This window comes from Protomyctophum bolini (assembly GCF_963924005.1).
Source record: "Protomyctophum bolini genome assembly, chromosome: 2".
Lineage (NCBI taxonomy): Eukaryota > Metazoa > Chordata > Actinopteri > Myctophiformes > Myctophidae > Protomyctophum > Protomyctophum bolini.
The window spans coordinates 33,104,515-33,130,931 of NC_137863.1; the positions used below are offsets into that span (position 1 = coordinate 33,104,515).

Below are 26,417 nucleotides of genomic sequence, written 5' to 3' on the forward strand. Positions count from 1 at the left end.
AGTATAGTTTTTGACCGTGACGGAGGCCTGCCGTCTCAAAGCGAACTTGAGCCACGCGAGGCACCACAGAGCCAAATTATGTTCTGGCGCGAGGGCGTTTGCCCCGACTCGACTGCCACTCAAAGTGGCTACTGGCCAGTCGGAACGTGTCCTTGCGCAAGCCGTGTAGGGTTTCGAATGACGCGGGCCAAAGTTTAGATCCAGATAATCAACATAAAGTCAGGGTGGGGGCGGCGTGGAACTCATGAGAGACATGAGTTTTGAAGTGACAGAAATCTTTCAGTATACAACTCAGGGTTTTACTAGAGGGGTTGAACAGAGCCCACCTGTAGCCTGAAGCCCTTATTTGTTACACTTTGTGGTGACGTCGTGTGCCGAAAATAAGCCAATCTCTACAAGCTCACACAACGTGTCGCATCATCAGAGTATAACTTAAGCCTTAAAATGCTATAGGTCACTGCATCCTCTCTTAACACACGACTATACAGAAATGGTCCTCAACTGCTACAGATTAGATATAGTCACATTTGTGTACCTGCTATAACGTATATGGGAGCGATGCAGCACTTCGACCAACACAGAAACCTTTCACAGCGCAACACATTGGGCATTGCTCAAAAAGCCGTTAATGCGATCGATGCTGCTGATACATACTGGGACAACTTGTACCTCATCTACATCGTCAAATAGATTCTCAAACATTACTGGTTAAAAAGAGAAACAAAGCAGCTGCTTTAGTCACAATGTTAATATAAAACAATGCATTTTGTTATCAAAGTCCGTGCAAAACAGAAGCAAACACTACATAATCATTTGATCAGTTTTTTGCCTTTTTACATAAAAGAAGAAAAGGAAAAAAAACACATTCATTTCACTTCCTGTTTTGTGCAATGGTGGTTTTAACGTGGCTGTTGCTGAAGTTGTTGTTTTTTGCTGTTGTCATTGTGTAGATAGCTGGCAGCTTGGTCGACATGTCAGGCGGTCGGTTAGAAATGCGTCTCCTTGTCGCCGATGGTGGATATTTTCCCATCGCCCTTTAGTTTGGCATCGTTGACAGCGTAGGGACTTTGCGAACCCGAAAGCTTCCCTCTCATCTTCAGGTCTGGGGAGGGAGTGGTCAACTTCTTCATCCTCTGTAGAGACACACAGAGAGAGAGAGAGAGAGAGAGAGAGAGCAGAGAGACAGAGACAGAGACATGGAGGTCAGTGTTGTTTTTGGCAGCAAATTTGAGTTTAGTCATAGTCTTTGGACTGAAACTTCATTTAAATATCATAAGATTTTAGTCGACTAATTCTACAGGTGATTTAGTCGACAAAAATGTATTTTGGCGGGCCTTGATGCAGTCGTAATAGTGTTTTTTTCACTTGCTGAAAATAGCCGATCTACAAGCCCACAACGCGTCGCAGCGCGACGTGTTCTGGGCTTGTAGATCTGCTATTTTCAGCATGCAACTAAGTGTACAATGACTTATACTTGTCCATTAGTCCCTTCCTAACAATTTAGTCTAGTTTTTATTCGACAACGAAATTGTCAATATAATTAGTCTTAGTTTTAGTCACCTGCATAGCTTAGTTTTTATTTTGTGTCCATTCAGTTTTCGTCAGTGAAAAAAGGTAGTCAACGAACATTTTTCATTTCAGTTTTAGTCGACGAAAACAACACTGATGGAGGTTATATGCAAAAGATGAAGAATATAAATGATGTCACGTCATCATCATCGCCCCTCCAACCTCACCCCTTTCATCCTCACCTCCCCTATAGACGAATTCAGAAACGGGTCTCATGGTCGCAGCTTACTGTACGTATTTCCTGTAGGCAGAGCCGACATAGCTGCGGGGTAAACCCGCACCTCTTCTACTACAGTGAACTGTAGAGTGACTGATGTTAGTCTACCTCAAACGTAACTCTTTCACCTGCTTTTTACTAACACTAATGTTACAAAGTTGCTCAGAACATTGGGATGAACCTATGTAGTTTATGGCTGCTCCAACAGTAGTGGCAACATTACAAAAAAATGGAAATAAAATATCCATGCGGTGGCTGAGAGCAGAGCCATAGAGTAATGGTTGAGACGAAGCAGTGAAAGGTCTTGAAAGATACATAACGTCAGTCTTACCCAATACCCAATCTTTCTTTTTTATGAACACAAGCCTGCTGTACTTTAAACCTCATACTAAGCATTTAAAGTATGAGTTATTTCAGAAAACATGATCAATGGCATCTTGAGACACATACTGTTCTGTACACTGTAAAGGCCACATTGCTGTCACAAGGGGCAGGTGCTCTAGCAATTAGTGTTATGGACTGTGTACTTTTATTGTATAGTGATGCCCTAGTGTTTCCTGCTTTGCCTGTCTTGTCTCACCTCCCTGTGATTACTAGTTTTCTCCACCTGTGTCCTGTTAGTCTCCCAGCCAATCCTAGTGTTGATTGTTTGTTCTGTACACCTGTGTATTGTGATCCCTGTGTCTACTTAAACCCTCAGTTCCTTGTGTTCCCTTGCTAGATTATACGTTCTTGTTACGTTGTGTTCCTGCCTGTGTATGTCCTGTTCGTTGCTAATGCATACTGGACTTGACCTGCTTGTTCTGCTTTGGGGTCCTCACCTGACACGCACCGTGACACTTAGGGCTCCATTTTTGTCTCATCTTTCTAAACTACTATTTGGGGTGTGGTGTGGTTTGGGCGTTGCAATAATTAAACCAAATTTAACCAATCACCAGTCCACGTGCCATTGCCTTTAATAGATCCCTTATCCGTTGCCCGTTAGTGCTATATTGCTTCATAGCAATATAGCCCTGAAGTCTCACTGCTGTCTATATAGGCCTATATATAGGCCTGGGCCTAGGCCTAGTAAGTCTTAAAACTTACTAGGCCTATATACAGGCCTATATATAGGATATAGGCCTATACTAGGCCCTATAGGCCAGGCCTCATACGCATCCACACCTCCCGTCCTCGCACTCCATCATCCTCCCTCCCTCCCTTTTACCTTTACTCCACTCTATGTATCTGAACATCTTAGTTGCTAGTTACTTTGTAGTGTGTGTGTGCGCGCGCGCGCGTGCGTCTGTGCACGTACACATGTGCATGTGTGTGTGTGTTTGTACCTCAGAGAATGTTCCAGGAGTCTTCCAGATCATCCAGATCATGCCGATAGGAATGCAGATCATGGAGGACATGGCCATGAACCACCCGATGCCGTAACCCCAGTCAGGATAGGTGTACACGTTGTTGTACTTCAAGGGCTTGTATTTGATCAGAAAGAACAGAAAGATACCCTGTGGCAGAAAAGAGAGATTTATGTAGTCAAAACAGAGATGTAAGAGGTGCCGTATACATCTAATATGTGAAGCAAATAGTCCGGAATCTGGATTATAAATATAATTTTATAATTATTTCAGATAAATCCTCTTATCTCTATTTTATCAAATACTATTACATCCTATTCGATCCTGATATTACAATGAGCGCAATGGAGGACCAGCCGCTATATGTGTACATCTGAACTGTTATTATTATTATTATTATTATTATTATTATTTAATTATCACCCTCCCTTTTCCACGGCTCGACATACACATTTAAATTAAAAAAACTAAAACTAAATGTCAACAATGAAAACATTACTAAAATAATTTAATTCATACAATTTAAACTAATTAAACTAATAAAAAAAAAATATATATATATATATATATATATATGTTTTTAAATAAATGATGGCAGACTCACAGCACAAACGCCTGGGGTTAGGAGCATCCAGCACCATTTGATAAAGAAGGTTGGTTTGTAACCAATCATGTCCTCAATGTTGGTGTAGAACCTGTCACTTCCTGGAACACACACAAGGATGGCCATTGTCACACATTATAGAAAGACAGACGCCTCCTTCGGCTCTGGGGCGTCCGTACATAGACATATTTAAAGGCTAGATGGCTCAAGGCGGAGTCTCTGACGCAGTTCACCCGGCGGCCATCTTTCTGAGGGGCTACAGTACAGTATGTTCAATGGCAGCTTAAACAAAAGCATAGACAAGAGAGACAGACCAGACGGGTACAAAGGGTATTTCGGGTATTGCATAACTGGGTGGGGGGGGGGGGGGGGGGGCATACATTTCCAACTTCCATCATTCACTACTTGCCTCGATCTACAAGAACTGGTAGTGTCTGGTACACATGGAAACAAAGTAGAGTTTGTAAGTGTAACTCAAGTCTGCTTCTCAAAAGCCAAATTCCAATCCCCAACATCTCGGCCACTCGCTCACTCACACTCGGTCACTCTAGCATGGCAGTGTTACAGTGCAATTGGTGACCTACCGATATATGTGACCATGTGGACTTCAAATAACTTAACATGGAGGTCTATAAAATAAGTGGCCTAAATACAGCTAAAGTTGAACTCTGCTAATAAACAAACCACAATGATTTATGTTCGGACGCTGATTGTTCCATATTTCATCAGGTCCCCAATTTCACCGTAACACCGCCATGCTAGAGTGACTGAGTGTGAGTGAGTGAGTGGCCGAGGTTTTGGGGTATTGGAATTTGGCTATAAAATACTAGAGGCTTTCAGTGGTTGAAGTAGATGCACTACAGCTCACTATCCAGCAGAGGGCATAGGAGGAATATTAATGTATTGGGAATAGCATTGCTGCACAGCTTTTCACATGGGAGAGCCTGCTAATTCTATGTGAAAACATCTGGCTAAACTAAGACAAAAAACTACCTTTTTCCACTGACTAAATGGAAACTAAATTAAAACTAAGCTATGATGACTAAAACTAAGTTTTAAATATACCGACAACTTCGTCAACAAATACAATTAAGGGACTAGTGGACAAGAGATCCAGTATAAGTCATTTTACAATTAGTTGCATGCTGAAAATAGACGATCTACAAGCTCACAGTGAGACGCGTTGTGGGCTTGTAGATCGTCAAATTGCAAGAGAAAAAAACAGTCGTTACGACGGCATCAAGGCCTGCCAAAATACACTTTAGTCGACTAAATCAACAGTAGAATTAGTCGACTAAAATCTGATGACATTCAGTCGACTAAAACTAGACTAACACTAAAACATCCGGGTGACTAAAATGTGTCTACAACTAAATAAAAACTATTCAAAGGATATGAGAGTGAGACACATAGTTTCTTACCATAGACCCAGCCAATGCATATAGACTCGAATATGGCCACGAACAGCAAACACATCCCAGAGGCAGCGTACGAATCAAATAGCTGGAACACGTACATCCCTCCCTGATAGGGGGATACAGGTGTCAGTCACAGGCAGCCCATAACCCATTTAGACCTACCGGTACTGTAAGTACGATTCTAATGTCTTCTAAATCCTGACAGCTTTCTGAGAAACCCATGTTTCTATGTCAGTGGTGCTCAACCTTTTTCATGTCAAGGACCCCCAGAATTATCTGTATTTGGCCGCCGACCGCCATCTGAAAATATGTTTTCGCAGGGACCCAACAGTAGCAAAGATTTGATTTAAAAACTTTCGCTCTGAAATAATATATATTCAAAGATTTGCGACACATTTTCGTGATTTTTCAAAAATAGCAGACCTACAAGCTCGTAGCGCGGCACCGAGTGCCGCGCTACGAGCTTGTAGATCTGCTTTTTTTCAATAGCTAAAGCATAACATTACATAATGCTGAAAACACCAAAATGCTGTTCCCGCCCAAAATGGGATAAAAAAGCATTGGAATTGGTTCTGTGCGAGATTAAATAATGCAGATGCAAGGTTTCGGCACGACAAGTAACAATATGAAGCTGATTCTGAAGTCAAAGTTCAGTGTGTGAGCCCACGATGTCTCTCGTTCTTCTCAGTGTCTAGCTAGTCTTGAGACAATGCCGCCATGTTCCGAGGTTATGGAAGTATGTATATACAGTAAGATCAGCATACATACTTGTATGTGAAGTTTTGTAAACATATTGCTATCCCTCTTTTAAATAACCTGCAGTCCATCACTTTCATGTGAATTGACCTTTTGCAGATGTTGCCATGCCTCTGATGGCCTGTCCTACTGCCTCTAAGACAAACATTAAACCTGTGTACAGCATTGTCCTGCTGCCTCTAAGACAAACATTAAACCTGTGTACAGGAAAAACATATCACATGGAGTGCTGTACGTGTTTTTTGTACTTTTTCTGTTTTGTATACGTAATATGATTCATTACTGAGAGTTGTCCTCTGTTCCTCTGTATGTGTCTATGGAGTTAACATTACTCTAATAGACCCCCAGGTGTGGTTAGAATATTGAAATATGTCTTCCCTGTGTATTTTCTCAAAAGGCCCATGACAGTGATATAGTGACATCACAATATCATCCCCTCCCCTAACCCCTCCCTCTTTTAAATGGATTCAGGGTTAAATGGAGAGGAAACCTTTCCACGCATATAAAATGCATGTCTGACAAATACCACAAAGGATTACTGAGTACCTGAATAAGACTTACCTCAGACTTGTATTTTGGTGATGGATGGTGGTCGTGATGATGATGATGATGATGATGATGATGATGATGATGATGATGATGGTGGTGGTGGTGGTGGTGGTGCTGATGATCGAAAGCTTTTGGGCGGGAACCCCATTTGGTGTTTTAAACATTATGTTATAATTTAGCAATTGAAAAATCACAGATCTACAAGCTCATAGCGAGCTTGTAGGTCTGCTATTTTTGAAAAATCGTGAAAATGTGGCACAAATCTTTGAATATATATTCTTTCAGAGCGAACGTTTTTAACTCGAATCTGTGCTTCTGAGGGGTTCCTGGAACAACACATTTTCAGATGGGGGTCGGTGGCCAATTACATTTTTGGAGTTCTTGACATGAGATATTGAGCACTGCTGATACAGAAACATGAGGTATTTCAGAAAACTGTCAGGATTTAGAAGACATTTATTGATTTCGACATCAGGCCTAAATGGCTTAAGAAATAATTAGGTATCCTGAAGAATGCCCAAGTGCAAATGAGCAGATAATACCAAATGTGTAAAAATGGAGATGAGTCATACCTCACAACACATGATGAGTCCTATCAGGAAAGAGAATATAGACATGCCCAGGATCAGCATCTCTCTGCGATAGCCTCTCCTGAAGGTCTTTGGATACATGTCCACCACAGCCGTCACCAAGCTCTCCACACACACAAACTGAAGAAAAAAGTACTATTAGGTCAGAACCAAGTAGGACTGTCACTGTATGGAACAGTTTTGTTTTTGGCAGCAATGTCATAGTCTTTGGACTGAAACTTCATTTAGTTTTAGTCATATTTTAGTCACCTGCTGGAATGTCTTAGTGTTACTCTAGTTTTAGTCGACAAAAAATCATCTGATTTTAGTCGACTGAATCTACAGTTGATTTAGCCGACTAAAAGATGTTTTGATCTACAAACGTGTCGCAGCGCGGCGCGTATTTGTTGAGTTTTTTTAATTGTCAGTATATTTAGTCATAGTTTTAGTCATCATGGCTTAGTTTTTATGTCGTTTTTGTCAGTGAAAAAAGGTAGTCGACGAATTTTTTTTGTCATAGTATTAGACTTAGTCGACGAAAACAACACAGCGACACTTGACGGGTTCAACTTCTTCAGTCACCTGATGTTCAGGTTTTGTTTTAACAAACCATGTGCAACCCATATTCGGCACAAACAAGGGACTAGGCCTACTGTAAATTATTTTCACTCCTATGCCACCAAAATGTGGAACTCCCTACAGTCATTAAGACATGCAAATCCCTTGACTCCTTCAAAACCGCTCTCAAAGGGCACCTATGGACGGCCGCAATTCGAAACTGGCCCCGTAAAAGCTGAATCCCCACCACCGTTTTTTCCCCTCACTGGATGTATGTTTGTTTGGGCCCTATTGTAAGTGTAATGCTTTATGGTGCCATCCACAGTTAAGTGACGGAAAAGTGATTGGCCAGTAGTCACTTAAATCAGGCGCAGCGTGGCCTTTTGCACTTCTGCTCTTAGGGGCGCCATGCACTTAAACCCTCCAAAATTTATTTTTTCTGTACTGGTTTCTGCTTTAATTGGGTGGATATCGGTCGGGCAACTGACAACCCCTCACATTCACATTGGGTGAGGTGACAAATGATAGACGCTAGGGGGGTTAGTCGCCACCGACTAAAAATGAATCCTCTACTACGCTGCGCGTTGCCTAGGAGACAGGTTTAACAGCCGACCCTTCGGCCCGGGTTGAACCGGAAGGGGAAAAAAGATAAACAACAAAATTGATTGGATTTCCCAAGTAAACTTTTGGTACCAAAACCAAGCCAGATGTCCTAAAATTCGACTTATAAACGCACAAGCGAGCGGGGGGGGGGCGCACTCTAAAGATCTCGCTTATAGCGTCACTCAGACTCAGAGCTATAGCAACCACAACGTTGATCCTGGATCAGATATTCATTGAAAAACCTTTTTTTTTAATTATTTTACTGCAGTGTCAGATCCTGGTTAAACTTCTTTATTGCTCTTCACAGTCCACACAGGGGACCTTTTATATTGACCAGATTGTAATGTAAACCTTTATGTATACAGTAATTCAGCAACTATATTTATTGTTAGATTATTCAACAACTGAATGACATGAAATGGCCGGTTGTGATTAGAAAGCCCATGGTTAATGTATCTTTCAGTCTTAATTCAATATTTTTTGTCTTTTTTGAAAGCCGGTGCATTTCAGTACCACAGGATACCATGGTTAATTCTCACCTGACTGTCCAGACCAAGGAAGATAAGCATCATGAAGAACATAATAGCCCAAAGTGGAGACAAGGGCATCATTGTAACAGCTTTGGGATAGGCAATGAAGGCGAGACCGGGACCTGCATCATACCACATACACATGTACAATCAATGAAGGCAAGACCGGGACCTGCATCAAACCACATACAGTACACATGTACAATCAATGAAGGTGAGACCAGGACCTGCATCAAACCACATACACTACACAGTACAATCAATGAAGGTGAGACCAGGACCTGCATCATTCACACCACATACGTACACAGTACAATCAATGAAGGAGAGACCGGGACCTGCATCACACCACATATAATACACAGTACAATCAATGAAGGAGAGACTGGGACCTGTAATACTACAATATCAGTGGTGGAAAGTAACTAAGTACTTTTACTTAAGTACAATTTTGAGGTATTTGTACTTTACTTGAGTATTTCCAATTTCTAGTACTCCACTACATCTCAGAGCCACAATTTGTACTTTTACTCCTCCACAACTATTTGAAAACTTTAGTTACTAGTTACTTACTAATTTTGATTAGAAAACGTAGAGTAACCACTTCAACCCTACATTGCGGCCATTTGAAAATAGCCGATCTACAAGCTCACAATGCGTCACAACGCATTTACCTCCCAATGCTCCACATTTTACGCAGGTTATTAACAGGAAATAGGTGAAACTGGTGAAATAGCAAAGGCCTCCTACCTGTATATGCCTCTGGGATAACTTTGATATGACATCAGAAACACATTATGGAATAACACATCTCGTTATAACTAAATCATTAATGCTGACATGAATAAGTCATATACCTGTGACAGTCTTAACAGCCTGGGTGAAATGTGGGTGGTTATATAACTTCTTCATGTATAATGTATCACTGTTTAGAATGGTGTAAGGAGAGAGAGAAAGACAAGGTGGGTTCTATAGGGTTCACAGACAGAGAAAGACAAGGTGGGTTCTATAGGGTTCACAGACAGAGAAAGACAAGGTGGGTTCTATAGGGTTCACAGACAGAGAAAGACAAGGTGGGTTCTATAGGGTTCACAGACAGAGAAAGACAAGGTGGGTTCTATAGGGTTCACAGACAGAGAAAGACAAGGTGGGTTCTATAGGGTTCACAGACAGAGAAAGACAAGGTGGGTTCTAAAGGGTTCACAGACAGAGAAAGACAAGGTGGGTTCTATAGGGTTCACAGACAGAGAAAGACAAGGTGGGTTCTATAGGGTTCACAGACAGAGAAAGACAAGGTCGGTACTGTAGGGTTCACAGACAGAGAAAGACAAGGTGGGTTCTATAGGGTTCACAGACAGAGAAAGACAAGGTGGGTTCTATAGGGTTCACAGACAGAGAAAGACAAGGTCGGTACTGTAGGGTTCACAGACAGAGAAAGACAAGGTGGGTTCTATAGGGTTCACAGACAGAGAAAGACAAGGTCGGTACTGTAGGGTTCACAGACAGAGAAAGACAAGGTCGGTACTGTAGGGTTCACAGACACAACATGTCATTTTCCCTCACCAGACTCCGCCACCTCCGCGATGGGGACGCCCTGTTCATAGGCCATGAAGCCCAACACGGAAAAGATTGCAAAACCCGCGATGAAGCTGGTGCCGCTGTTCAGGCAACAGAGCATGAGGCAGTCCCTGAGAGAGAGATGGAGATAGCAAGACAAGGACAAAGAAAGAGAGGGCAAGGCAGAGAGAAAGAAACAGAGATGAGGGACAGAGACAGAGATGCAGAATGAAGGGAGACAGAACGTGAGACAGTCAGCATTGCACCATCAGTGTCACCATCGTATGACAAAGTATAAATCTTTAGATGTGAGCCGCATTTCAAAACTCCCAGGAATTGGGGGCAAATCTGATCAGCTTCCATGTGTTTTTAGTTTGTTTGATTTTCTGTTCAGACTTGATTCAATTCCAATCTATTTAAGCCAAAAAAATTGGATGTGTGTTTGGAAGAGGAAAGGGAATCAGTAGGAATCATTCCCTGGAGGTAAACATGAAGGTGCAGCGCAGATTGCAGTGCCAATCCAGCCAGCCAGTAGGTTTTGACACATTCCTTTAAGTGCTGGACGGACAGGCGACAATGCCATGCTTAATGTCCCACTGTCTGCTAGCAGCAGAATTCATCAAAATATACAGTAACACAAAGTACAATTACAACTATTTTTTTATTTATTTTTTCCATGTTAAGGCTTCCACGCCTCTCATGTCACTTTCAGTGCCAGACCAGAGTCAAGTTCAACAAGGGAGTTTTCTTTCCCCGCTGATTTTGTCACGCCTGTTTCCTTGGCGGTGGTTTTGCTAAATAGCAGGTGTAGCGACAGTGGGAATCTGTTAATCCGTTAACGCGCGTCACTATTAAGACGACGAGGCATTTGGCTATTTCGAGAGAGTCATCTGCGGTACCTGTAGCAGTTGTTATTGTAGGCATTGTAACTCCCCAGAGCTGTGAGACACCCGAGACAGATAGCATAGGAGAAGAAAATCTGAGTCCCTGCATCCACCCATACCTGTGAGAAAGACAAGCATGCACGCATGCACACACATGCACGCACGCACGCACGCACGGACACACAAACATTTTGTTAACCCTTAAAGGTTCAAGTCTTTCTGAAAATATAGGCTACTCTTATTTCAAACAATACAGGGGTTTCTTCTTTTATAAAACTTTGCCATGATACGCCAAGAAATCTCCAATTGCATGAACTGAACCCTGGATAAATAAGAGCCTATAGTTGTCACAGATGTTTCAATACACTTTATAAAGTGTCATACATAATATAGTGCTCTACCCAGTAAAGTAATAAATGTTATTTCTAGTACATTTAATAGAGCAGATGTGTACATACAGTTAAATCCACAAATGATAGTGGCACTTAAAGGCTGAAGGCGAGGCTTTTTGAAATGTAACTATAAGGTATTTTAAAACAAAACATACATTTTCAAAACTGTCCGATGGCGATGTTCAAAACTGAACAACGGACAAATTGAAGAGAAAAGGCTCATAGATTTTTGCCTACACTAATTGAAAAGTAATTGCACTGCAGTGCACACTGTGCAAATTGAAATGTGTACATTGAAAAGTAAGTGATTAGAAAACAACCTGTGATATGTCTTCTGTTATTTTCCAGAAGTGATTACTTTACAAAAGGTCTCAAATGTTATTGAATAATGTTTGTTATGAGCTGGTCCAGCCGGCTCCATTCACTGCCATGTATTCATTGCACTTCCTGTGTGAGTTTGGTTCCCATGAAAGTGTCATGGCGCAGCCCAGTCACGTCACCACTTCCCTTCCTTCTCAGAGCTTCCTTGCCTTCCTCTGCATATGGTTCCTGGTTGTTATGTGATGTTTGCTCCCACCACCACCCTAGCACCACCGGTGAGCTCTGCTATTTATTCTCCCCATGGGATTGTATACTTATAACACCACTGACAGGGGCTATCATTTGAAGAAGAAAAAAAAGGACAGTGGTAAAATGCACATTAAGGGAACCGAGCTTGCTGTGCCCATGCACACTGGAACCTAGCAGCACCCAGCCGGATAGCACAGGGGGAGCGGAGGGATTCAAACTTAATGCAGCGTGGCTCTTTGAAAACGCTCTCACATCTACTATTCAGCCACTAATCTCATTTCCCCCCACCGATAAACAATTAACAAAAACGCAACAGTCTTCTCTCCCTCCTGGGAGTAACCACGGTAACTTCTCCTGACCTCACAAACACAGGACTGTTCCTGTTTTGGGGAGAACTTGGCCTTTTCTCTCTCTCCTAATGTTCATTAATGTTCCCTTTAGTTCACCCCTGGGCAGATGGCCGCGCAGCGCGGGGGAAACCTTAAAGGTCCGGTCTCTCCGAGAGAATCACTTGTTGATGTTGTGCCTAATTTGTGCGGCCTGTGTTTGGTTATGTTGAGACTGTGGGTTTTTGTTGTGGTTTATTGTGTGAAAGCTGAATAATGTTGGCTCTTGTTTCGATGTAATATTATTCGAGCAGAGTTGTTCTCAATTTACAAATTACAAATCTTAATCCAGAGTGATTTACAGTAACGAAGAACTAAAACATAGTAATACATCAAAATCAAATAGGCAATAGGCATGATGACTATTTTTGATGTATTCGATGCATTTTGTTCAATATAGAATGGACAATATCTGCACATTACGGGAATGGGATGAGTATGAGACTGGAAAGAGATGGTAACGTATATCCCAGCAGTCACACGTCAAATAGTCACATATATCAGTTGCAGGGACGTGCACACATAGACATCAAAGGGGGCTTCAAGCCCCTGCCCTTTTACCCGTCTGTAAAACAACAGCCCTTTCCAGACCACGAATGCAGCATTTACTACATGGTAAAATAAATGCAAATGCCTCTCCTTTTCCATGCCAGCATTCAGGATAATTGCTTTTTGTCTCCTGAACTTGGACACAGTGTTTTGCATTGGTTTCGAAATGTCGTACGTACACCATACATCTCCACTAGCTAAAGAGTGCTTTATTTGTAGATCTGCTATTTTCGCTATTTTTGTCCAAAAGTGCCCTCTTTATATGGGATTCCAACCCCTGCCCCTCTAACACTCTCTGCACGTCCCTGATCAGTTGTGCATGCTGAACAGAGGAGGGTGGTGATCGCCTGGGTTATGATGGAAAATGATGGAAAAAGTAAGGGGGGAAATAGCAGATCTACAGGCACAAAGATGCATCGCGATGCGAAGCAGAGCTTGCAGCTATTATTATTACAACAATGTCGGACGCCAGGTAGGAAGTGGTTAAACTGACACAATAATCTTATGAATGGAATTTGAATTGAAATGAAACGTGGTGGCCCCCCCTGCAGGTGTCCCCCCCTGGTGCCCCCCACTGGTGCCCCCCCTGGTGCCCCCACTGGTGCCCCCCCCTGGTACCCCCCCCTGGTGCCCCCCCATGGTGCCCCCCCCCCCTGGTGCCCCCCCCCCCCCCTGGTGGCCCCCCTGGTGGCCCCCATGGTGGCCCCCATGGTGGCCCCCTATACCTTGAAGAGGGCGGTGGTGCTGCTGTGAATGATGCTGGAGAAAGCGGGAGAACAGAAAAGAAAGGTGGGAACTACGGCCGGAGAGGGGGAATAGGGGAGAGGCATGATGAAGACCTGGGGGTGTAAATGGGGGAGAGGGACGGTCACACACATACAGTCACATCACTGCTCAACACCGGCCCCGCACCACACAGAACAGAGGGCTGATTGTCCCCCCGAGGAAGCTCATTTAACATCGGGTGTCAGAAGTAATGTCTTCCTCGCTAGCTGCCAAACAGCAGCGCTTCTTTATCACCCTTGTCTACCCATGCCTCTCTCCATCTGTTTGTTTCCGCGTCTTGTTCTGTCTCTCCACCTCCCTCCCTCCCTCTTTCTCTCCCCCTCCCTTTCATTCACTCTCTCTTCGCGCTCTCTTTCTCTTTCTCTACTATGCTACAACACAGTCATTGAACAGCAGCTATACACTACGGAATGAATGAAATATCTTCCAAGATCTGTGGAAATACACACTGTACTATACCTAACAGACATAGCCTACTGTATGCTACTGTACTTTGCACCGTGATTAAAACCGACGGACGGGCTACACCAGGCTTTTCGCGCACGTTTTGTGCTCGTTTGCGCGTGTGTGCGTATTCGTGTAAACGCGCACTGAAAAGCCTGGTGTAGCTTGGCCTTAACATACCGTACGCTTATAAGAAAAAAGAAAAAAAAGTTGGGAGTAGTAGAGTTGGGAGGTTTTGGCCGAAGCGCTTAAAAAAAAACCTTTCATCGGTTAAATATTATTGTTTAACACACAGACGTAAAGGGTGCATGTCCAATGAAAAAAAAAATACAATCTGCTGGACAGCGACTAGTATACCAGGGCTGCCATAACATTTTGCCTGCCAAGAGTGACTTAAAATGCTCATTAGCTTTAATTAAATCTGTTCATTTGATTGATTGCGTAAAACATACGTGCCCTGTGGTGGGCTGGCGGTGCTCTAAGGTGTGTAATTAGGCGTAGACTTGTGTGTCATTACCGTGGCCACATGGGGCTGTGGTGGCAGCAGAGTGTGAAACAGACTTGTCCTGTCTTTAAAGTGAGTGAATAGTGAAGCGAGCAGCATTATTACGTTCAACACATCTGGGCCCACAGACGGACTGACTGGTGCCTGGGCGGGAACCGTTGGTGTTTTAAGCATTATGTCATACTTTAGCTGAAAAATTGCAGATCTACAAGCTCATAGACGAGCATGTAGGTCTGCTATTTTAGAAAAATCGTGAAAATGTGGCACAAATTGGGAATATATATTCTTTCAGAGCGAACGTTTTTAACTCAAATCTTTGGTTCTGAGGGGGTCCCTGGAACAACATATTTTCAGATGTGGGTCGGCGGCCAAATACATATATTTTTGGGGTCCTTGACATGACAATGTTTGAGAACGACTGACATAGGGTTTTCAGAAAACTGTCACAATTTAGAAGGCATTTTGTAGGATCAACCTCAGGTATAAATCCTACTATAAATGTGCCACGTGTCTGCGTGTGTGTGTGTGTGTGTGTGTGTGTGTGTGTGTGTGTGTGTGTGTGTGTGTGTGTGAGAGTGTGAGTGTGAGTGTGAGTGAGTGTGAGTGTGAGTGTGAGTGTGAGTGTGAGTGTGAGTGTGAGTGTGAGTGTGTGTGTGTGTGTGTACGGTTGTAATGCACGTAACTCGAGAACACCGACTTCACATTCAACACACGCGTTCCACACCCCCACAGGGAGCCAGGTATCGAGTCGGTCGGACCCACGGTTCTCCAGAACCACCACAAAAAGGCTCTGCTCAGGCTCTGCCAAGTGGGCCTTATCAGCCTAAGTCCCCATACCTGTGCAATTCCCAGCCTCTGCCTCAGCCAATTGATTGCCATGGCAACCCCACACCTGCAAATTGATTACTTAACCAGTACACTTTTCACAGTCAGTTTGCACTCTTCAGGCACAGGCAGACAGAGACAGACAGACAGATATAGAGATCTCCATTACTCCAGTATGGGCACAAAAGGGACACAGACAGATCATTTAAATGGCTGCTATTACAAGTTGACAACGGGTATTAATAGTATTATTAGGCTCCTAAATTGCTTCGTTCTCAAGTAGGCCGGTGGCCGACGGGCACGTACAGGTCTAGTGGTTTAAACAAGCAGACTGAGAGAGAGACAGGTGCTCATAAAGGACAGGTCTAGTGGTTTAAACAAGCAGACTGAGAGAGAGACAGGTTCTCATAAAGGACAGGTCTAGTGGTTTAAACAAGCAGACTGAGAGAGAGACAGGTGCTCATAAAGGACAGGTCTAGTGGTTTAAACAAGCAGACTGAGAGAGAGACAGGTGCTCATAAAGGACAGGTCTAGTGGTTTAAACAAGCAGACTGAGAGAGAGACAGGTGCTCATAAAGGACAGGTCTAGTGGTTTAAACAAGCAGACTGAGAGAGAGACAGGTGCTCATAAAGGACGACAGCTCTTGCCATCATCAGTTTCCTCCCTGTCATTCTGTTAACTCTGAGAGTATTCAAGTGCAAGTAAGGTGGCGTAAGTGATATTTTGGCGTTAAAAGATATGTTACATAGAGCTCAATATTCCCATAGTAATCATCGCTAAAGAGTGTTTGTTGAGTAACAGTAAATAGGTTTTCAATGTAATGAGTCCCGGGTATGCAGGGATGATCTTTTAGATGAGTCCCACTTCAACAACGTTAGGAGTCATATATTACTTAAATTGCAGCATTTAACTTCCATTTAATTTCATGTGGTTATATTGGTGGTTATGTAGAAAACAGAAGAAGAAATGATTATTATAACTAAAGCTAGCAAAATAAACTAGAATAAAAACAGTTCAGTAGTACAGTAAGTAGTACATCCTGTGGATGCAGAGATCGTTGTTTTATTGCATCCCTTATAAACTGCGTTTTGGGATGCAAAATGCACCCTATTTTAATCTCTGTAATAGGGTGCATTTTGCATTTTTTACGTTTTTACGTCATTTCAAATGCCTTTAATTATACTTGTGTTGAGCAATGAGCTACTAATTTAGACTGAAGTAATTAAAGCAGGTCATGTTTGGAATTGTAAACAGCTGAAACCAATATATCAGTATTCTGACATTAACCTGAGGGCCACATTAAGTGAAGGTGGGGGCCGCATGTGGGCCATGGGCCGCCAGTTGCCCACCCCTGATATACGGTAAACATTTTATAACCAATGTGGCAAACCAGGGGAAACAGCCAGGCCTATTCCCCACAGAAGGAGGCTGGGGGAGGTGATAGAGGGAGTATATCACCCTGTACATGTATTGCAGCCAATGGGAGCCTGGACATGGACGCACCTGCAGCCAGAAGGCAATCACCAGAAGCTTTTAACTAGCCGACGCCCAAGCTGTCTGGTGAGTCAGTTTGGACTAATGGAGGAGTGAGGAAGCAGGAATCACTCTGTTCATGAGGAGGCTGGTATGATGGATATCTCACAAGTGAGTACAAGATTTAACTCAAACCTTTGGACCCACTTGGATGTGCTGTGCGTGTATTGTGGCTCACGCTGTATGGGTTTTTACTTTACTTTTGTGTACATTTTATTTTAAATAGTAATTGAGTGTCTCTTGGTTTCTTCTGTTGCTACTGTTACTCGTCTTGTCTAAAGCATTATTCATAGTCTAATATTTTCGGTGGTGAGGTGACCACCAAACTCAGTGGCGGCCTATATGTTTCAATTGTTTCAATTGAAACGGGCCTCGAGCCTCCAGGTGCCGAGCCTTTAAAAAAATGTATAGTAGTAGTAGTAGTAAGTAGTAGCAATTGTAATTGTTCCCACTTCCCAGTGTGTGCACTCACTGCACTAGCAGCGCTGCCAGTTGCGATTGCATCATTGTATAGCCTATGCTGCCTTCCAGTTATACCTTAAAGTAAAAATTTGTTTAATCAAGCAAGCTGCTTTTGTGTAATGAAAACAGTGAAAACAGTGACATCTGCTGGTTGAGACCTTTGGCGATGGATGTCTGCCTTTTACAGACCAGGTGAAGTCTGCTTGCTGTGTGTATGCGTGTACTGTATGTGTGCGTCCATGCATGTGCATGTACAGTTAGCACTGCCTGTGCTGGTATGTTGTAGCTTAGGTGAGAAAACATTTGGCAAAAAATGGGCAAGCTTCTCAACGCTGTTGCAATGCTTGTAGAGCTGTCTATCTATTTGGTGGAGTGATTTTGGTGTTGAGGTGTTATTGAACGTAGGAGTTATGCAGTATGACAATCTTGTTTCCATAGTGCTATCGCCGCTATACAAATGTTGCTATTCATAAAGTGTCCCACTGTGCCATACATCCTTATTCCAGAGAGGAATCGTTTGAAAAACAGTTCATTGAGACACTTCAGCTCAGATTGACCATAAACCATTTATTGCAATGCAAAGCTATTGCATGTTAGTATGGCGGTGTGGCTCTGCTCATGTGATATCAGATAATCTGCATACCGAGACACAGGTCTGATATCACATTTCATATCTTCGATTATCTGTGCACCAAGACACAGCTCTGATATCAACGACCCCCCCCAGAGCAGAGACACAACACATGATTCAACACAATGAATCTACACAATCGCAAACAATACAATAATATCCCATAACCCCTGGATACAGGGAGGAGGCCGGGGAGGTGGGGGAAATTTTCACGCAGACGCGGCACGAGCTGCTTTGACAGCACAGCATGGAGAATGAGTAGTGAGCTGAGGCTGCTTTAGTATAGCCACCTAAATTGCACTGTGGGAATGTGGGCGTGGCCTGGAGAGGTAGCTGATTTAAATAAGCAGACTTAATTACTAGGGGGAATTAATGAGGGGAACTATATATACATAATAACCTTCTGCCTTCCGTGCCTCAATGAACTATCGCTTACGCTTGATTAGTCTGAAAATAGACTCACAAGTCAGTCTGTAAACACTTGGCTAGAACACTGGGACAATCTCCCAGTTTTCTTGCTAAAACTTTGTGGGTACAGTTGCACTAGCAATCAAAAGTACTGTAGCATTTAGGGAGATCCTTCATATTGGGGCTGTGAAATAACAGTTTCCAAAGCAGTGGGTGAGGCTTTATTGCCAGCTTTTCTAGGCTGGACGATCGGAGGTCTCCACCTTCCAATATGTCTGGTGATTTCTTGCCAAATTCAATAGCCTAATGCCTAGAACAACCATAGATAGAAAAAATAGATGCCTCATTGGCCGCTGCAGTTTGTTGGAGCCTTGTGTGTCGACGGAACGGCGGAAGTGCGCTTAGGAACGAAATGAGGAAGTGCGCCGGAAGTGTGGAAGGCACGCTTCGCCACGCTGCCACTCAAGTGACTTACTGGCCAATCACTGCGCATGTTCTCTGGGACTTGTCAGCCCCGAACATCCGCTCTGCCCCGAACATACGGAAGCTTCTGTGAAGCACCAACGCAGAAGCTTGCCCTCCCTTGAGAGCATGAGAACAACGGTGCTTAGAAAACTACCCCATATGAAGGACCGCCCTATAGTCTTTGCGTTGGTTCTGGACGGTTCAGTTACTTCATGAATCTCAGAATTGCATCCACCCACATACAGTATAACATATAATAAATTCCTACACTGACGAAGGCCTGGGTGCAAAACGCGTCTGTTTGGTTTGATATCATTAATATCATTATTAAACAAGACTCCTAAAGATTACAGAGAGTGCAGGTTTTATTCTCCATCTACGTATTTTCTGAACCTGCGCCCAGCAGCATACTCCTGAACACGTACAGACTGTCCTTGAGTCGAGCGAGCCTTTCCCTTGAAGTGAGTTGTGCACCGGTGTAGTCTGGCAGCCGACGGGCTTCTTTTGTTTAAAGTGGGACATTTGATATGTCTTTTTTATTGGCCTAAAATATTGTCTATATTCATATATTCATGAATCCACTTGCTGACCGGCTGTCACTAATGGGCAATCTTTTCTTGTGACTTTCTTGTGACTACCATTAACATCCTATATGGCAGATCGGCTATTAAAATTAATTAGATTTGCAAGCTCACAGCACGTTGCGATATGATGTGCTATGTGTTGTGAGCAATTTTTTTTAAATTGCTCATTGCTGACAACTTCCTTGACAACTTGAAAATATTTGAGAACCACTGATGTGCAGCTTTGGTTCTCAATGTGGGGTCCGTGGGGACCGCCAGGGGTTGTTCAGGGGGTCCCATGGGGTCCCCACAGCAACATTAGATAATGCAGCATCACAGTCAGTTTACCAGTTCAACCGCATACTTCGGCCACTCAAAAATAACTGATCTGCAAGGTCACAACACACCACAATGAGACGCGTTGTGAGTTTGTATATGTCTACTATTTTCAGAAACGCCTTGGGGGGGATTTGGATAGGGGTTCCTCCTACCTGTGGGTCTGACAGCCGTGAGATGTCGGGGTAGAGGTAGAACATGATGCCGTCGTATGCACCGGGCAGCGTCACGCCCCTGACCAGCAGTATCAACAGCATGACGTAGGGAAACGTAGCCGTCACATAGACCACCTGCAAACACGCACAAACACACGTCAAACGCACACACATGCATGCATAATTATGTACAGTTTAAATAAATTAATGTCCACAATCCACATATACACACACTGAAGATTGAATGTGAAAGTGGCTAATAAGTTAAGTTAAGTTAAGCTAAGTTCAGTTAAGAATGCCCCCATTCATGCATGGGGATAAATATGTATTTCTTTACAAAAACATATTTTTTTATTCTTTACTATAGTCCTACTAGACCCCAAGAAATTACATCTGGCCACAAAAGATCACAGGATCTACTGAATGTGTCAAACTGACATTGAGCCTATATGACACACAGTGTGGCTTCCCCCCCAGTAGGCCTCCTTCACGTGATTCAGTAGATCCTGTGATATTTTGTGGCCAGATGTAATTTATTGGGTTCTAGACAGTATACAAGTAAGACGCGCAAACGCGGGAAGCGAACGCAGCTCGTACATATTTGGGTTTTGGACGTATAGCTGCTTTGGGGACTCCTTATATGGTTATGGCTGAGTCATGGTGAAGTAACAGCGGGACAGACACACACACAGACAGACAGACAGACAGACATGATCTGCTAGGTCTCATAGTTAGTGCTCACTGCGTTCGCAACTATAGTAAATAATAATAATAGAAAATCACTATAGAATGTTGTAATTTTTGTTTACGTTGTCATACCAAATGAGCATGATGAGATGACACAGAGACACAGGAGCAGCCATGTATATATAAACTATATACTATTCTATTTCTATGGTGGGAGTCAGTGTTGTTTTTGGCAGCAAATTTCTATTTTAGTTTTAGTCATGGTCTCTTGAATAGTTTTCATTTAGTTTTAGTCACATTTTTGTTAACTGGAATGTCTTAGTGTTTAGTCTAGTTTTAGTCGACTAAATGTCATAAGATTTTAGTCGACTAAATCTACAGTCGATTTAGTCGACTAAAATGTATTTTGGTGCGCCTTGATGCCGTCGTAATGACTTTTTACACTGGCTGAAAACAACAGCATGCAACCAAGTGTAAAATGACTTATACTGGATCTCTTGTCCACTAGTTCCATCCTAACATTTTAGTCTAGTTTTTATTTGTTGACAAAATTGTCAGTATATTTAGTCTTAGTTTTAGTCATCATATCTTAGTTTTCATTTAGTTTTTGTCAGTGAAAAAAGGTATAATCGACAATCATTTTTTTGTCAAAAACAACACTGGTGGGGGAGTTGAGTGCATTGACTCATACATAATCTATAATCTACATACTCAACCTACACAGACTAGCGCTCAACAAAGTATGTTTGGGGACAGGGCACTTAGCCAACTCTGTCTTTCACTGACACAGATGTTCACACATAGACCCCACAGACTCAAACACACACACTTGCATGAACATACTGAGAACGAAAAAAAAGTTAAAAGCCAGAAATAGCATGTGTTGGGCTGTGAAGTGTCAAAGTGATGTTCACTGTCTCTCCAGGTGGGACGCCACAGTCGCAGAACTCGTTTTCACAAACATGGCTTCCATCTATATAGCTGGAGGACAACTTGACACTAAACATGTTTTTTTGTTACACCATCACTAAACACGGGTATATTTTACCCAATATAAAATATTCCATGAAAAAAATATTTCTCATCAAAATATATTGCAGTACAGCAATACATGGCAATGTGAGGTACTCTTCGGTGAAAAACGTGCATATTATTTTTTTAATATTCCTAAAAAAAAAGAGAAATGAAGTTGGGAACTTCTCATTTGGTCCACCCATTCCTAAGACATGTGAGAATGGTCCAGTGAATAATAAATAAATACAATTTATTTTATTTATTTGACAGGGACAAAGCTCATTAATCAACATGTCAGTTTTCACCTCAATGTAAATGGACCAGATTATCACTAAACACGGGTGAAATTAACCTGTAGGTAAAACCAGGGATGTGGGCAGGGAAACAAATCTTCCTTCTATGATGTATAAAGCATACAAGTGCTATTCCCAGCAAGCAACATGGGTGTACAATAAAGCACAAAGCCTGCATTTATACTTGCCTTGCACTGAAAATAGACGATGTACAAGCTCACAACATGTCACAGGATGATGTATTGTGAGCTTGTAGATTGTCTATTTCTGGTGCAAGACACCGGCGCGCAACTAAGCATAAATCGGGCATAAGTCCGCTTGCCATCTGAGAATACTCGTGTTTTTTGGCTATCATGCGTAGCTTTGAATTCAGCCGCGTACATGGCATTCCAAGTGACTACAACCAATACCTGCGGCACACAGTCTCACACTTGCAAAGCCTCTCAAACCGTGGCTCCTCCTCTATCCAGCTATTCAGTTTTTTCGCAGAACTGCGTTCAAGGCTCTTAGAAACCCCCTTGAACAAAGACCCAGGCCTCTTGGAAGGCGAGCGGCGAGTAACGTACATCCCCTGGCTCGTTGGCACCCAGTCAAAGTCCAATTGAGGCCAGAGCAGAGAAGAGCCAAGCCGGGAGGCCGAGAAGAAAAGAAGGCTGTTCTGGCACGGTCTCTTAAACGGGAGGAGCTCAGAAGACTGATGCTGGCAGTGTGGGAAAATGTGCTGCTCGGCACAAAACACACACACGCACGCACGCACGCACGTGCACACTCACTCGTGCGCGCCCACACGGTGCAAATAAGTGGTGCGACAAAAAGCATGACTATTCAGACATATGGGCACGTGTACATCTCACATTCAGACACATACTGTATGCATACAGTACATGTATGCGTACACCTACTGACACTCCAATTACCCAGGTGACCGGGGAGGGAATGCTACGTTGTACAGCAGTTTGGTGAATGGACTCTGAATGTAACAACAATGGAAGCAACTGTTCAGCTAGTGGAACTTGATGTAATGTGCTCATTAATCTGCCCCCAAAGTCCTGTTCACGCTTAGAATCCTGGAGCAGATGTGTGACTAGAGTACTGTTAAAACCCCTTGTTAACGCAAGTGAGTTCAAGCCAAGTTTAAGTTGTAAAGAGCATACTGCAGGCGTGGACTTTCATGACAAAGTATAAACAGTGCCCATGTCATACGGTAGACGCAACCTGTAAATAAAATCACTATCTTCAGACACAAGAGATCTTCGCCTTTGCCATGGCCAGGCAATTATGAATTAGTCTTCCGTCGTAACAGTTTCGCTGGGTCTCAGTAGATATGGCAGTCTGCACCTGGCTGGGAGTTGACGCTTTGCTCGTCCGAGTCGTCCCGACATTGCATCAAGTGTCAATGTGGCATTGAGCAAGACCACCTCTAACTGCTGTTCAAAAGCTGCATGGGTTGAATGCAGACGACAAGGTCCCATAATGTTTCTCACGGCCACATATAAAGTAAAGTCAAATATAAAGGAAAACTTTATTGAAAAGTATCAAGCAAAACAGTGGCTGGACACTATAGTGTCACCTGCAGAGACCTTAATCTGTCCACACCAAACTGTTAATCCCAGTTGGGCCTACAGGGAGAGTGTGGGAAGAATAATGTGTCTTCCGCTCGATTCATCCCTTTTTCAATTAGACTAATAAAACGATTACACATCCTAAACCACTGCTTGGCTCCTCTCTCTCTCTCTCTCTCTCTCTCTCTCTCTCTCTCCCCCTCTCCGCAGATGAATAGAAACATATTCCATTTCCATGTGAACTCGTGATGCTTCTCGTGCTCCCTCCAGCTCACCACGGGGGCACGTTTAAAACCACCCTCTGAAATTTACTGGTCAAACTTGCCCCTGCCTTTGCCGTAAATCTAACGGGAGGGCTTAAATGTGAGAATGGCTGGCAAACATGGCCTACAAAGCAAACAGCTTAACGCAGGGTATAGCTCAATGGTCTGAGGGGCTCTGTATAGAAGAAAGCATCTCTCTCACTCACTCTCTCTAGTGAAGCTGTGGTAATGTCTCAGAAGATGAGAGCGTGAGTAAGAGAGAGAGAGAGAGAGGGAGAGAGAGGGAGAGAGACAGAACGAGGGATAGACAGAGAGGAGGAGGTGGAGGAGGACGTTAGGAAGAAAGGAATACTCTGCATGCTCCTCATGAACGCTCTACTTTCCCTCCATTGAATGCAGGAATCAATCTTGGACCGGCCGCTAAAGCCCAGCCATGAAGAAGCATTCTTTGCGCTTACTTCACATCCAGACAAAAGACACTTCATGGAGATACAGGCATCGCTGCTGCCTGCTCTCCTTCTCCCCCATCCTGTACAGCGTGGGGCCATTAATTTATTTTTGTTCACACATCTCTCTCTCTCTCTCTCTCTCTCTCTCTCTCTCTCTCTCTCTCTCAGCTCATTCTGGCTCACTGAATCTTTGAGGAGTTTCTTAAGAACTTTTTCTTTTCTGTCTTTGTCCTGTGTGGTTACATGGGAGTATGTGCAGTACGTCCTCCCAAAGAGTTACAAGAGAGTTTTTACTGTATGGTATTGTTAATTTAGATCTGCACTGAGTTTACTTTGCATGCAGGCACACACATTTTAAAAGCGTGGTTTTCAACCCTTTGCATGTCAAGGTCCATTATTTGTTCAGCATTTGAGCCACGTACGGACCATCATTTGGTGAGATTTAGCCTTGCAGACGCAAAACTAAAGAGTATGTTGTTGTCTGCATTGAGTTGAAATATTGTTCAAATGGATGTTTCCTTTCTGGGATTAATTGGTCTTTCCTGGCATAACGATGCTAATCACATGCTCCCCAAAATGTAAACCTCCAAGCAGGAAGTCTCTTGCTCCTATTTACTTATGAGGAAATGCAGTAAATAGCAATAAATGGTTCTCCCGTCTCCACTATACCTCCGGCACCCAGCTTTAGAGACAAATACACACACATGCACACTATACACACACACACACACACACACACACACACACACACACACACACACACACACACACACACACGTTTTACTTGTAAGCAACGGGCTGACATGCAGCATCCGTTGGAACTTGAGCCATCAGCTGTTTTGAGACAGAATGGAACTGAGGAAGACAGGAGGACAGGAGGGCTTGCTTGTTTCTTTTTCTTACCTTGCCCGTGGATTTGGGTCCTTTCCAGATGCAGAAGTAACAGATGAACCAGGCCAGAGCCAAACACATGGCCAGCTCCCAGCGCATCCCCCCCATGTGTTCAATGCCATCTGATATTTTCAGCACTCGTCGTCTACACGCATGCACACACACACACACACACACACACACACACACACACACACACACACACACACGTAGAGAGAAACATGTTGGGAATTTAGATAATCGTTGTGGTCGTCTCGAAGCCTTGCACTGTAGCTGTTTCTTTTATTATTATTTAAAAAGTCATTTTTATATAGCTATTATAGGTGAGCTTGTAGCTCTACTTTTGTGCAACACTTGTTTGATGAAGAAGGGCATTATTTTTTATTTAGCGAATGCAAAGTCCTTAAGCCAAACGGTTGCCTCCTGGTCTGCTGTGTGGAGGGTAATTAATCCTCCTTCCAGTCTTTGGAGAGGACACACTTCTATGATGTGCTCCATAGTTTGCTCCTCACCACAAGCACACAGTGGGCTTGGGCTACTGCCCCATTTGTGGAGGCTGGCCAAGCAGGGGCCATGTCCAGTCCTGAATCTATTGAGCGTAGACCACTGTCTCCTTGGGAGGGTGGTACCAGGGACCTGTTGGTTGGGGTCTGACACCAGGTGTTTATTTGGGACCTCATTGGACTCCCATTCCCTTTTCCAAGCTGTTTTGATGGTGAAGTCAGCTGATGGGGGGGTTCCTCCAAATTGGTCGTCTCGATGGGAGTCGAGCAGTGGGTGGGTTGAAAATGTCTGCATGGATTGGTAGATGGGGAGAGTCTTTGACCTTTTGAAGCATCCTTTGAGAGACTGCTGCTCGCCGGATGTGTGGGGGTGCTATGTTTGATAATACTGGGAGCCAGGCGAGTGGTGTGGAGCGAATAGTCCCGGTTATGGTTCTCATGGTGGTATTGAGCTGGGTGTCCACTTGGTGTGTGTGTGTGTGTGTGTGATGACCTAGACCAGACGGGGGCACAATATTCTGCTGCAGAGTATGACAGGGCCAGTGCTGAGGTGCGCAGTGTGGAGGCTGCCACCCCCCATTTTG

At 43.4% G+C, this 26,417-nt stretch overlaps 1 protein-coding gene across 1 annotated transcript in view; it reads right to left on the reverse strand.

Annotated features, from left to right (window-relative positions):
• Positions 1-870: 870 nt before the first annotated feature.
• The window catches only part of slc6a11b (solute carrier family 6 member 11b), a 36,397-nt gene continuing 10,850 nt past the window's right edge, over positions 871-26,417 (reverse strand). The window contains exons 6-15 of the mRNA XM_080793452.1: positions 25,343-25,475; positions 20,172-20,306; positions 11,176-11,279; positions 10,283-10,407; positions 8,729-8,841; positions 7,032-7,169; positions 5,158-5,260; positions 3,737-3,837; positions 3,112-3,282; positions 871-1,133 (exon numbers count right to left, since the gene is read on the reverse strand). Of these exons, the coding sequence (XP_080649578.1) occupies positions 987-1,133; positions 3,112-3,282; positions 3,737-3,837; positions 5,158-5,260; positions 7,032-7,169; positions 8,729-8,841; positions 10,283-10,407; positions 11,176-11,279; positions 20,172-20,306; positions 25,343-25,475 (1,270 nt within the window). The 3' untranslated portion in view covers positions 871-986. The remainder of the gene's footprint in view (positions 1,134-3,111; positions 3,283-3,736; positions 3,838-5,157; positions 5,261-7,031; positions 7,170-8,728; positions 8,842-10,282; positions 10,408-11,175; positions 11,280-20,171; positions 20,307-25,342; positions 25,476-26,417) is intronic.